We start from the raw sequence: 14159 nt of genomic DNA, 5'->3' as shown, positions 1-14159 counted from the left end.
CAAGGCAGAATAGATGATAATGCCTCTTCAACAATTTCCATTGCTGGTGACCCATCAGTTTCTGAGATCCAACCTATTTGGCAACTCCAACAATTTTGGTATCAAGACCATTCTCTTCTCATTGTCTAGTAGTTGTGATGGTAGTGCCCATTGGAACAATTGAAACATCCACAGATGGCATAAGTATATCCTCTAGATTTGTATCTAAGTCATTGATTAAAAAAAATAACCAGAGATCCCTGGGGTATTCTGCTTGTCACTCTGTGACAAGAAACCCTTAATGCAACCTCACCTATTTTAGAATCTATTTAATGAGATTATTGTGTAGCCTAAATGTTGCCATCTCTCCTCCTGTCATGAGAATGAGACACCATATCCACATTGTTAAAATCCATACCACATTGTTAAAATCTTTGTAAATCATATTTATATTTGGCTCTCTTTCTTTTCACTTTTCCTTCTCTCCTTTAGGTCCTAGTTAAAATTTAACCTTCTATAAGTAGTCATTCTTAGTTTTCTTTTAATGTTAGTACCTTCTTTCTGGGATTAGTCCCAGTTTGTTCTGTTTATAGATTGTTTGAACAAAATTCTAGTATCCCCAACACTTAGCACAGTGCCTTGCATATCATAGAGTTAGAAATATAATAAACCAAATCCAATCATAGAATGCTCCATTTGGAAAGGGATGACAGATCACATATCTTAAACTATTTCCCAAAGAAGTCACCCAAGGTCTCACACATATCTAGGTAGTGACAAACTTGGAATATAGAAGAAATAGTTTAACAATTTGGCATCTGAAAAAGAGCTGGTGGTTGTAGTGGACTACAAGTTTCACAAAGGAATTCACAGTGAGGTGTGATAGTCAAGGAACTTAATGCAATCTCAAGAAAAATGAGTGATCCACTAAGTAGGCAGTTGATTGTCTTGATAGACTCTGCTGTACTAAGATTGCACATGGAAACTTGTGTTCAGTTCTGATTGCCCCATTGGAGGAAGGATATTGATAAGGTATAGTGTCCAAGGGAGGTTGGCCAGCACAGTTGGGTTCAGGCCATATGAAAATGAGTGGAAAGAATTGGGAATAGTTAATTTGAATCAGTACACATGTGTGAAAAAAGACATAGTGGGAGACATAAGTGCCTTGAGTTTTTGAGGGGTCATTTTGCAAAAGAAGGGTTAAACTTATTCACCTTGGTCCTAGATGGTAGAACCAGGAGCCATGGATACTGAATGTACTCTGTCATCTAATGATTGGCTTCTGTGTTGTTCCTCACACAAAATATTCCATCTCCCAACTCCATGAATTTTCATCTACTGTCCTCCATGCCCGGAACCATTTCCCTCCTCATCTTTACCTCTTGGGTTCTCTGATTTCCTTTAAATCTCAGCCAAAATCCTACCTTCAACATGAAACCTTGCCTAATTAATCTTAATTCTATTGATTATTTCCTATTTATCTTGTATTTACCTTATACATGCATAGTTGTTTGAATGTTGTCTTGGCTGTTAGATTGTGAGCTCCTTAGAAGCAGGAGCTGTCTTTTGACTGTCTTCCCAGCCCTTAGCACAGTGCCTGGTATGCCTAACAATTGCTTGTGGACTTGAATTGAAAAGAGACAAATGTCAGAGCAACATTTCTTAACAGTGAGGGTGAGCAAAAGGGGAGTGGGTTACTTTGAGAGGTCATGGATCCTTTCCCTTATTGCCCCCACGGAGTTCTTCAAGTAAAGACTGAAGATGAACACTCATCAGGTATGTTGTGATGCAGGTGCAAGGTGGGCCATATGGTTCCTGAGATTCTTTGATTAGAAATTCACAAGTCATACAAATGGCCAGGGCCTCTAAACCCTCTTCTGAGATAGAGAAGAGAAGGAGGAAGGAAAACTGAATGGATGCCATACAGGTTGTGTGGGCCCAGTCTATTCACACTTTCTTTCAAATGCATGTCAGCTGTGTGATTTATAACAATATTTGATTGAAGGAAAATGATCACTCTTGGATCCATGTTAAATTACATAACAGTGCATCAGCTTACATAACAGAGCTTGCTTAATGCTTTGATGGGATCTGGATCTGAGAAATGCCTTTCCCAGCTTCTTGGCTGCTAACTTTATCATAAAACAATTTAAAGCAATGCCATTCACTTTCATAATGATTCTTCCATAACTAGTATTTCAAAGAGCATATAAAAGAGAAGAAGATTACAAACATTTCAAAAAAGAGAAAGAAAAAAGAAAATCTTATTCAAACACCATCAAAAATAAATGATTCTCTGCCCCTTCCCCAACTTAACTTTAGAAATGCTTATCATCTCAAAAATGAAGCATTTTGGAGTCTATGAATTCCCCAGCATGGGGGCCTAATGAGGGAAACCAAAACCACTTGCTGTTTAAAACCTGATTTTCAGGACAGAATAAAAGCCAAATTGGAGCCCATCCTGCAGTGTAAACATAAAATGAATTAGAAAATGGGAAGGGTATGTTTGAGTCAAGTGAAATCTTTGTTCCACTAATGGGAATAGTATTACTTTCAAAGGCCTCACTCCCAGCTAAAGGCTGATTCTGCTTTTATTATGATTCTTTGATAGTGGCTGAAGAATAAGAAGGAACTGGAAGAGAATAAAGACAATAGCTCATCAGAAGTCTGTCCCCTTGGAACCTGACAATGGCCAGCCTTGGGGGGATGGGGGTTTGCTCAGTGCAAACAGGATTCTGAAGTTATATTCAGGGAAGCAGAAGCAGGAAATAGGTACACAGTACCAGAAGAAGTATCAATGTCTTTAGCTATTTCTGGGTTTTCTCGATTGCAAGGAAACCTATCATTTTGGACCATCTAATCTTCTCCTTCTGCCCACCGTAGGATCTTTTGAATTGGATCCAATACTGATGATGGGAAGCATAGATTTTAGGATCAAAGATTTTCAGTTAGAAAGGAGCTTAATGGTGACCTAGTCAAATCCTCTCACATTTAACAGATGGAGAAGCTGGGGAAGTGACTTTCCTGAACTCATAGAAAAGAAAAATTAAAGATTCCAGCTCATATCCCCTGGCTTCAAATCCAGTATTTTCTTCATTGCCTCTGAAGTATTTATTAATTTCTATTTTTCAGCTTTCACTGAAGTTTTCTTTTTCCCTCCAAAGGTGGATTTTGAGGAACTACCTAATATAATGCTCTCTCTCTCTCTCTCTCTCTCTCTCTCTCTCTCTCTCTGACTTTCTGTCTCTGTCTGTCTCTCTCTGTCTTTCTGTCTCTCTCTCTCTTTCCCTCCCACCCTCTCTTTTTCTCTCTCTATATGTATATATGCATATATGTATTTTGTGTAGATTTATGATTTTCTTGGGAAAGGAGAAGAATGGGAAATTTATGTCACAGCAGACATGTCAGAGGCATGACCTGAACAGAACTTCTTTAATCTAAGACTCTTTATCTTTCCATTGTAGCATTCTATTTCTTTTCTTATACATGGTAGGCACTTAATAAAATCTGTCAAAGATAGTGATTTGAATTGAAGTGACATGAAGGGAGGACATAGTTGATAACTTGCTTGTACAGATGATATTAATCTTGCTAAGCCTTTTCTCTCCTATTTTATGATGAACAAAAATCTGTCTTCTGAATATTGCAAAATGTGAGCTTACAAGGAAAACCAAATTTTATCTACAAATAAGTATGAGTGACAGATTGGATTTGTTCAACTTCAGCTTCTGATATTGCTAGCTATATTAACACTGGCCAAGTCACTTAATCACTCTGAGAATCATTTTCCTCATCTGTAAAATGGGAATAATGATAACACTCATAACAACCTCACAGCATTGCTGGGAGGGTTAAGTGAAATAGTAGCTGGTAACTACTTTGGACCCTTTAAACATTATCTAAATGTGATCAGTTTATTAGTAATAATAATAATAGAATTATAACTGGAATCCTCATTAATGGATTTTCTAAATATTCTCAAGATGATCAAATGTGGTTAAAAATTAAATTACAAAAACTCATTTTTCATGTTGAAAAAATAGTAACAACAAAAAACTAAGCTAATAATAGGATCTTACAACCATGTAATTAGTTAGCTAATTAATGGCACTTTTTTTTTCCAGTTAGAATCCTTACAAGATTAGAAGCTATATTTTCTTTAAAAAAATTATATTTTATCAATTTAACATGAAAAAACTCTAAAAAGATCTTTTCTAAAAATAATTTATCTCTTGCTGACAAAAGGAAGAAGTTATGCTTTCACTTTAAAAACATGGTACCAACATAGTCCATAGTAACTGACTACATTTTTTTGCCTCTTCCTGTTAATTTTATTTATATCATTTTTCCATTGTAGTTGTTGTGTGTAGTTATCCTACTAACTTTGCTTTCCTTTCTCTGTATCAGTTCATACAAATCTTCGAGGTTTCTCTGAATTCTTCATATTCTTGAATCATTCCTTGAATCGGTATATATTCTATTACAATCATATAACCATAATTTGCTCAACTGTCCCCAATGACTGGGCACATATTTTGCTTCTAATTTTTAAAAATAAAGTAGTTAACATTATTCTGCATCTGGGGGGTCTTTTATGCTGCCAATAACTTAAACTTGCTTTCTGCTCTTCCTCCTGTAGGATCATGCTCATGTGATTGCTTAACTCATGTTTTCCCATGATGCTAATTTTCAGGCCTACTCGAGACAGCGATGATGATGAGGATGATGAAAAAAAAGGAAGAGGTTGCACCCTTCAGTACCAGCATGCCATGGTGCGTGTGCTAACACAGTTTGTGGCTGAGTCAATGGATTTAGGAGGCCAGCTGACTTATATGTTGGGCTCTGATTGGCAATTTGACATCACCGATCTAGTGACAGATTTCATGAAGGTGGAAGAACCAAGAATTGCCACATTACAAGATGGCAGGACCCTGGTTGGCCGTGAGCAGGGAATAACAACAGTGCAGGTACAAGAAATAAACAAATGCATGTATATATGTAGCTAAAGAATAATGAGTTAAATAAGCAAAATTCTTGAATTCAAATGACTTGAAATTCTTAGAAATTCACTTATTTAAGAAACATGAAAGAAGGTTCAAAGCAACAATGGAAAGAAAAATAAATCTTGAAACTCTAATTCATGCAAACAGGAATAAAATGGACTTTAGTGAAATCTTGTGCCAGCCCCTCAACAATAATGGCTAGTATTTATATAGATCTTACTGTGTGCTGGGCATTGTGCTAAGTGTTGAAATTATTATCTCACTTAATCCACACAATAACTTTGGGAGTTAGGTCATTCTTATCTCCATTTTACATATGAGAAAACTGAGGCAAACAGTTAAATGACTTGCCCAGAGCCATACAGCTAGTAAATGTATGAATTTGAATTCAGGTCTTCCTGATTCTAGGCCTGATGCTCTATTCATTAAGTCACCTAGCACATAGTAGATGCTTAATAAATTTTAACTGATTGCTTCTGTTTGAATATCTCAAGCACTGAGAATACCCACCTACCATCAATCACATTCATATGCTACCTTTTCCCTTGCTTATTATTATTGACTGAAAATCATGAACTTCATGAAGGTAGCTATTCTTTTTCAAAACTCATGTATAACTTTAGCAGATATGTGTGGGTATGAACTGTTCAAGACACCTTTAAATTAAGATGGAAAAAAATCCCATTCATTTGAGCTAAAACAAATTCTTTATATTCGGTACTGTGAGTGAGAATGCCATCTGGGTAATTATGAAAGAGCCTGATTTTTTTTAAATGACTCCGATCATTGTCACTTTAGGCCACTCTTTTAAGTTTTGCTGAAAGTTGTGCCATCAGAATTGCTTTATTTGGTCTAGTGATCTCTTCCTTCATTTCTCACAGATAGAGGTCAATTAGAGGTTCACTGAGGTAGAATGATTTCTTTAGAGCATAAAACCTGAGAATCACATAATTTTTAAGTTTGAAGGTATCTCAGAGACAGTTTTTCCCAACCTATATTTGAAAAGTACTCCCCTCTCCCAGAACTGACAAGTGGTCAATCCATTGTTTTCTTGAGAATGTTTAGTGAGGGTTCCTTCCTTAAATTTCCTGTTATTTTCTTGATTAATTCTAATTATGAGAATTGTGAGAAATATTTTTTGGGGGGAGGCATAATAAGTGCTTAATTAATATTTGTTGACTGAGTGACTTGACATGAAGCCTGGATTTTCTTTTTTACAAATTCTTCCCTTTGTGACACAATCTGCCATCTCAAACCAAAGCAGAATATGTCTAAATGCCCTTAAAACACTTCAAAATAATGATCCTGAATCTTTCTCTGAGTTAAACATCCTTAGTTTCTTCATTTAATACTGTCATAGTCTCAAGGATTTTCATCTTTCTGTGAACACCATTAGTCTAATAATCTTGTTCCTTGCTTTGTTCCAAGAAGCAAATACAATTAATTTTGTTACCATTAAAAATCTACCACTTTCCCAAGATTTTTACTAGCAATTTACTTATTATTATGTCACTGGATGAATGGAGACATTTATTAGACAAATTATTTTTTTTGAAGGCCCAATTCTAAGATTTGCATTATGATTGGTAGAGGTAAGGATAAGTACTAGAACTGTGATGTGACTGATATGGGAAACTCAAATGAGGAAACTCTACGACCAAGGGAAATAGCTTCTTTAGATTGGATTGTCTCAGAGTGAGCGAGTCTTCACCTTTTTTGTATCCATGGAACCCTCTGGCATTCTGCAGAAGCCTATGAGACCCTTCTCAGAATCATATTTTAAATAATTGAATGAAATGATAAATTTCAGTTACAGATTAGAAAAAATAAAGATGCAATTATTGATCTAAGTACATGGAGCCTCTGAAATCTATTAATAAAACCCAGGTTAGGAATCCCTGCTCTAGGAATTACCTAGAATGCTGAGAAAGGTTAAGTGCTTTAACCTAGGACAATACAACTAGTTTGTCTCAAAGTTGAGATTTGAAGCCAGGTCTTCTTGCTTTCAAAGGTGTCTCTTTATCCATTGTGTCATACTGCCTCTCTATTTTTATCATCATTATTATTCATTATATATTACTATTATTATCATTATTGTTCCTGCTTAGAGAGATGTCTATAAAACTAGACATTGTAAAGAAAGTGGTGGATTACATTGATAGAGGGAATTTTTTCATTTGACAGTTTTCTTAGTAGAGAAATCACAAGTCCAGTCCCGATCCTTATCCTATTAATATTGCTACTGTTATTATTATTTATAAGATATAGATACTTGTCATCCAATTAAGTCCAACTGTTATTACAGAAGGGAGCTCTGTGCTGGCTGTTACAGAGATCAAAGGAAGAAAATGGGTTGCACTGATATCTTTAGGATGCTGTCGTTTTCTATTGGTGAAAGTAATTGAACAATTAGGAAATGCTTTTACAGACCATTTTGGCAAGTGCGTTCATTTAGTTGCAAATTGGGAGAACATTTTGGTGGAAACATCAATTATGGGGTTTAAAATGATTATAACAAAGTTATGATTAAAAAGAAAACATCAGTGATTATCGAGGTCTATTTTCCTGTCTTTGAGAGGCAGCATTGACAGTGGATAAGAGGGTCAACTCTAGAATTGACAAGAAAAGGATTCAAGTCCTGTCTCAGACACATACTAGAGATGTGACTATGGGAAAAATATTTAACCTTTCAATACTCATCAGCCACTCTAAATCTACAGGTTACAGAATAAGTTGCTGATATTGGTCAATGGAAGTTTCTATTCCTGGAGTTCCCTAATTGCTAATGAAATTAATTATCCAGAACTACCCCCACCCCAACAAAATCAAACACAATTCTGTACATTTCAGCTTTATGTTTCACTAGCAGTGTGGAGAGCTCAAACCCCTAAAACATTTATAAAGTCCTTAGCTTGTGCCTGGATCTGTGTGCGATGTTGGGGAAGCAAAAACAAAGACAAAGTAGTCAATGTTTTGGTGTTTATTTTTTTCAGGTCCTCTCACCTCTCTCTGACTCCATTTTGGCTGAGAAGACTGTCATAGTACTGGATGATCGGGTCACTATCACAGACTTAGGGGTACAACTTGTGGCTGGCCTGTCTCTTTCTTTGCAACCCAACAAAGGAAACAAAAGAGCCATTGTTTCAACAGCATCTGCTCATGATATGCTTCATGCCCCACAACAGGTAGGATTTCTTTTCCCAAGAATGCTTGGACCCATGGTAAATTCAAGATAACAGCTTGGAAAATTGAGAAACCTCATTCAAAATCTCCCAGAGCTCTGGGAAAGAAGGCTATGCTCCAGTGGAAAGAGGAGTGGAAGACATATGTCACACCATAGCATGTAGCTTCAAATCTTGACTCTGTCACTAACTCCTTTTTTTAATTTTTAAATTTAATTTTTTTCCCCAACACCTTGAATGACTGTGGGAAAGTTGCTTTTTTGTCTCAATTTATCTGCAGAATGGAAGATTAGAGCATTAGCATCTATTAGCAGCATTAAATCTGATCTTAAAATGCTAAGTCATTTTACTCACACTTAGGTTTCAGTTTCTTCCTCTGCAAAATATGAGGACTAGTTTGCCCCTGTAGACCTTTCTAGTTCTAAATCTATGATCCTAGAATCCTAAATGTCTTTAATCCTTCTGGGCCTTCGTTCCTCTATCTGCAAAATGAGATCATTGGACTCAATGGACTTCAGAGTCCTTTCCAACTTTAATTCTTTATGACTAGTTCCGGATCAGAAATGATCTCAGAGAGGCCAAAGATTCCAACTCAAAATTACCTATGAACTCCCTATACACACCCTTGATAAAGGTTCACTCGGCCTTTTAGGAAGGGGATCTCTCTTCTTCCAAGTCAATCAGCCCCTTCCACTTTAGGGGAGCACCAATCCCAGTGTCTTGGATTAAATTTCTTCTGTAAAATTACATATTTACTGTTTGGTCAATTGCTGTCAGGCTGGCTACCTGTTTATCTTATCCAGGGAAAGTCTCCTGCTACAACATGACAGAAAGATTATATTTCTCTACTTTTGCCAAAGCAGTGGGCTTTTTTTTTCCTTTCAGTTTTTTATTCTTTGAGATTTTCTTTCAGGTTCTTTTGCAAGCACAGCTTATGTGTGCCAATTTGCTGTTGGTTTACACTATAATTATCTCAGGTCTAAAACACTCCTCTCATTTTCAGACTTTAAAACAGAAATACTTTGAAAAGGGAACCGTGAAAGAATCTTGGCTTTCAAGTACCTTAAACTCATAATGCATCCTTTTCTAAGTACCTCAAGTGAGCACCTACATTCCTTTTCTAACGTTGACTTCCTCATAAAGTCTGTTTAAAGTGGTATTTTCTGGAGGCGTGGGCTGATTAGTTGCACCTGGAAATGATTCTGATGCTTTGCCTGATATTTCAAAATGGGCTTTGCAAAGGTCAGAGCCAAATTCATTTATATGTCACGCTATAAATTAATGCAATTTAAAAAAAAAACTATCCATTAAACAAATCACTGGATCTTTGTGCTAATGGAAATGTGCCTTTATTGCTAACATTACTTTAATACAATGCAAAACATTAAAAAAAATCAAAATCAAATATTTCTAAACAATCCAATAACCTCTAAAGTTCACTTCAGATACAATAAATGTATATTGTGCTTGTTTTTCTAATCTTATAAATAAAAAATCCAACACTTTACCAGCAATCATTAATTCTTGGATTATGTTCAATGATGGCTTGGTGATGCCCTTGGACTTTTATGATTTCAAGGATTTGGCAGTTAATGTCTCTTCATTAGATAAAATAAAGTTGTCCACTCAGCCAAGTCTTCAATCCAAGTGGTCCATTAATCAATCAATTGAGCAATCAACAAGTATTTAATAAATGTGTACTATGTGCCATGTTATATTCTAGGTAACAGGGGTAGAAAGACAGAAATCAATCAATCAATCAATTAATATGCATCTATTAAGCATGTTTTATGTGCTAGGGATTCCACTAAAGAATGGAGATTTACATACAATGAAGGAAGAAACAGTTCCTGCCCCTGAAAAGCTTACATAATACCAGGGGGCAACATGTTCACATATAAATATATACAATATAAATACAGGATAATTTGAAAAAGAGTAGATGTATTTTTTTTCTATTTTATTTTATTTTTTTGCTAAGGCAATTGGGGTGATTTGTCCAGAGTCATACAGCTAGAATGTGTTAAGTGTCTGAGGCTAGATTTGAATTCTTGTACTCTACCTAGCTGCCTATTTCTTCCTAATATATATGCACACACACATATGTATATATATATATATATATGTATATATACACATTATATATATACTTATTATATATTATATATTTTATTATATATATAACATATCTATCTATACTTTTGTAGAATCCTGTAAGAGACAATATGGTATAATAGAAAGAGAGCCAACTTTGGGGTTAGAAATCAATTTTATGAGTATGTACCAGAAAGCATGCTGTCTGCTAGGAATAGAAAGACAAAAACAATAGAAGTACCTACCTTCAAGGAGATTATATTCCAGCAGGTTCAAGTCTTTCCATTTACATATATATTAGCTGTATGATTTGGGGTTTTTTTACTTAAATTTAAGACAATAAGTTGCAGATAAGTTTTCTTTCTCATACCTGGCATTACCTATGCCAAAGAAATGACAGGTTGGAATTTTCAATGCCAAGGACAGCATAGGTTAGGCCTGAAATAAATAAATGCATGAGTATATAAATAATTTCCTCTTACTCTGATTATAATGTCATATTCTCTTTTCCCTTTCTTTAGGAAGCAATAGTCAGTTCTTGGCTTTTGTTCAGCGACGGCTCGGTAACTCCTTTAGATATTTATGATCCTAAGGATTTCGCTGTTGCCGTCACATCATTGGATGAGATGGTGGTGTCTGCCCAGCCAAGCCTTCAGTCCAAGTGGCCCATTGTGGTTGCTGAGGGGGAAGGGCAAGGACCGTTGATCAAGTTAGAAATGATGATCAGTGAACCTTGTCAGAAGACCAAGAGAAAGAGCGTTCTGGCGGTTGGGAAAGGAAGCGTCAGGGTAAAATTTGGGCAGAATGTGGATGAGAGCCAAGGAAGCACCAATGACATTGAGGGTGTCAATCGTGAATATAAAGAGCATCTCAGTAATTCCATAGAGAGGGAAGGAGACCAGGAGAGGGCCATACAGGAGTGGGCCAAACATGGTACTTCTTTTGGCCAGGAAGAAAGTGGCAATAAAAGTACGACTCCACAATCATCTTTTGAGGGAAAGGGGAACAAGTTTCTTGAGAATGGCCAACTCCAGAATAATGCAGATGCCTTCACAAGTTTCCCTACCCAAGTAGAGTTACCAGAGCCAAATAATCCCAGTGATCTTTCACTGACCTCTAGGGGATTAACAGATTTAGAGATTGGCATGTATGCCCTACTCTGTGTCTTCTGCCTGGCTATTTTAGTCTTCTTAATCAACTGTGTGGCATTTGCTTGGAAGTACCGACACAAAAGGTTTGCTGTGAGTGAGCAAGGAAATATCCCCCACTCTCATGATTGGGTTTGGCTTGGGAATGAAGTGGAGCTCTTGGAGAACCCCGTGGATATCTCCCTTCCATCAGAGGAATGCACCACCATGCTCGATCGTGGGATGCAGTTTGAAGAGAGCAACTTCCTTCTAAATGGCAGCTCTCAGTCAGCACTGCACAGCCATCTCCTTAGACCTGCTGATTATGTTTATGAAAAAGAAATAAAAAGTGAACCTCTCAATCCTGGCCCGAAAAGGAAACGTGTCAAGTTTACTTCATATACTACTATTCTCCCGGAGGATGGAGGCCCATACACCAACTCTATCCTTTTTGACAGTGACGATAATATCAAGTGGGTTTGTCCAGATATGAGTCTTGGGGATTCGCAAGAGTTTAGAGACTATATGGAAAGACTGCAAGACCAGATGTAAACTACTTTATTATGTTTGTATTCACCTTTATGCCTTCTGTTTTGGAACGATGGAGCAGGAAGTCCTGTCAGCAATAGGGGAGGATGAAGTTGAGCTCAAGACGTGGAGGTCTGGATGGACCACTTCACATGTGGGTAGCAGAGCTATGATGGTTTCATTTGAAGCCAGGGCGCCTCTCTTCAAAACCATGTGGTGGATTCTGGAAGGGCTTGGGGGGAAGGGGTCTAAGACAGCCATTTTTTGATACTGCCTGGTACTAGCACAGTGCTAATACAAATAAACTCCGACCCCACGGGACGCAATGTGAGATTCATGGCATCTCCTGATGGACAGCCGTTTGGAATTAGAGAGGACCTGGGGTTTGATTTTTTTTCTATTCCTAGTCCTTTGTAAAGCACAGTGGACATTTCCTTGCCCTTGGCCTGAGAATAGACATCTTTGAAAGATAATTGAATGTAGCCATTTCATTTTATTTGTGATGAGCCGTGCTCATGGTTTTTTATATACATTTATACCACCCCTCCCCTAGTTCACGTGGCCTCTGGGTTTCTTTTAGAAAATGGAAGAGAAGAAATCTCAAATTTTCCTTTTTGGGGATTCTTTTGATTTGTATAAAAATTTAGTTCCTTGTCTTTGCCATGCTGTTTATGCTGTGTCCATTTGGATGCTGATTTTCTCCATGTTTTAGCTTTTAGGGACAGTCCCTAAGAATCTCATCTTCATCTTCTTTTCTTCTTCCTCTCTGGAATCCCTGGTGGCAGGCTGGGGGGGTGGGGAGCACGTCCTTTGGCATCTTTCCACCTAGAGCTTGAACAATTTGGAGGGGAGGGGATATTAATGGGGCATTAGTCAGTTTATTTTTGTCCCAGGCAACTGGAAATTAATGGGAAACTAGGGGCTCTATTTCATAGAGGAAAAAATGTCTCAATTAAAACAGCTGTATTTATATAAGCACGCTGTGGTCAACACATTTTATTATCCAAATGGAGATCTAAAATTAGAACTGATATATGCAGAAAGAAAATTGCCTAGGAAATAGCAGAAGATTAAATTCTCTGTGTTCCTCCTCCTCACCCGGACAATAATTATTATTATTAATAAAAATGGTATTCTAATTTAGCAATATGTAGAAATCCATCCATACAGCGACTTGGAAAAATATCCATTATCATAATTCTGGAGGAGACAAAATCTTTGGAGGATGTGCACTGAGGGAGAAAAGGGATGGGTATTGTTCCAAAAAATCATCAGAAAGAAGTGACTATTCCCCACTTGATGGAATAGTTTTTATGAAACAAGCCAAATAAACAAACACAAGGGTTGGGAATAGAAAGTGGCAAAAGAAAAAGGAGACAATAGGCCATCTCTGTATAACTTTTAAGCAGAAAAGAAATATCACTGGAAGAACAGGCTAGTTGATCTTCAGTCAAAGGAAAATTTATTCTACAGCAGGGAAAATATGTCAAGATCTTTATTTTATTTCTGCAGACACAGGGCAGAGACTGGACTAGAATGGCCTCTCTTGGGAGGGCTTTCTTGAACCCCTGTTGTTTACTAATGACATAAGCTGATCAAGTTGTCTAGTCCACTTGTCTCTTTCTAGGTAGGCTGAAGGCTGATTGAGTCATCCGACACATAGGATTAGTAGCCTTATTTTTATAGATTTCTAGGGACAGAGACTCCACAAAGTCCCCCTAAAAATATCTTCCAAGGTTTAATCATGTCTGCTGTCAAGGTCTTCCTTAATTTCATGCTTCCAGGATTATGGGATTTAATTATACAACGTACTAGGTACCATGTCGAATAGACAGAAACCTACTAGAAGAGAAACTTCAAAAAAATAACACGTGAAGCCAGTGTTCTGTGGCTGTTGCATTTGTGCTCAAGATCAGAAGTTTGGTAAAAATGTGAAAGTCTCTTCCTTTTGACCAAAGGATGAAATTTTGTGACTCCGAGATGCATTTGCTTTAAAAAGAAAACTCAATAAGAAAGAAATAAACTGAGTATGGAGAGGAGGGGATGGTGGATTCTTGAGTATGGCAAGGGATGTTTATGGAGTTATAATGCCTATCCAATCAAGTAGGTAAATTATAGCAGGCAGACATCATGATAAAGTGGAAAAATAGTGGCATTTGACGTTCCAGGACCTGGTTTCAAATCCTCGCCCTGCTTTTTTATTATCTCTATGAACTGGGGCAAGTAATTAACCATTTTTTTGGCCT

The 14159-nt window shown here is 37.0% G+C and overlaps 1 protein-coding gene across 1 annotated transcript in view; it reads left to right on the top strand.

The window, feature by feature from the left end:
* The window catches only part of TMEM132B (transmembrane protein 132B), a 640218-nt gene extending 627823 nt beyond the window's left edge, over positions 1-12395 (top strand). The window contains exons 7-9 of the mRNA XM_031948416.1: positions 4673-4946; positions 7976-8167; positions 10780-12395. Of these exons, the coding sequence (XP_031804276.1) occupies positions 4673-4946; positions 7976-8167; positions 10780-11937 (1624 nt within the window). The 3' untranslated portion in view covers positions 11938-12395. The remainder of the gene's footprint in view (positions 1-4672; positions 4947-7975; positions 8168-10779) is intronic.
* The last annotated feature ends 1764 nt before the right edge of the window (positions 12396-14159 follow it).

Source organism: Sarcophilus harrisii, chromosome 1, assembly GCF_902635505.1.
Source record: "Sarcophilus harrisii chromosome 1, mSarHar1.11, whole genome shotgun sequence".
In the NCBI taxonomy this organism is placed as follows: Eukaryota; Metazoa; Chordata; class Mammalia; order Dasyuromorphia; family Dasyuridae; genus Sarcophilus; species Sarcophilus harrisii.
This window is presented reverse-complemented; position numbering and strand designations above follow the sequence as displayed.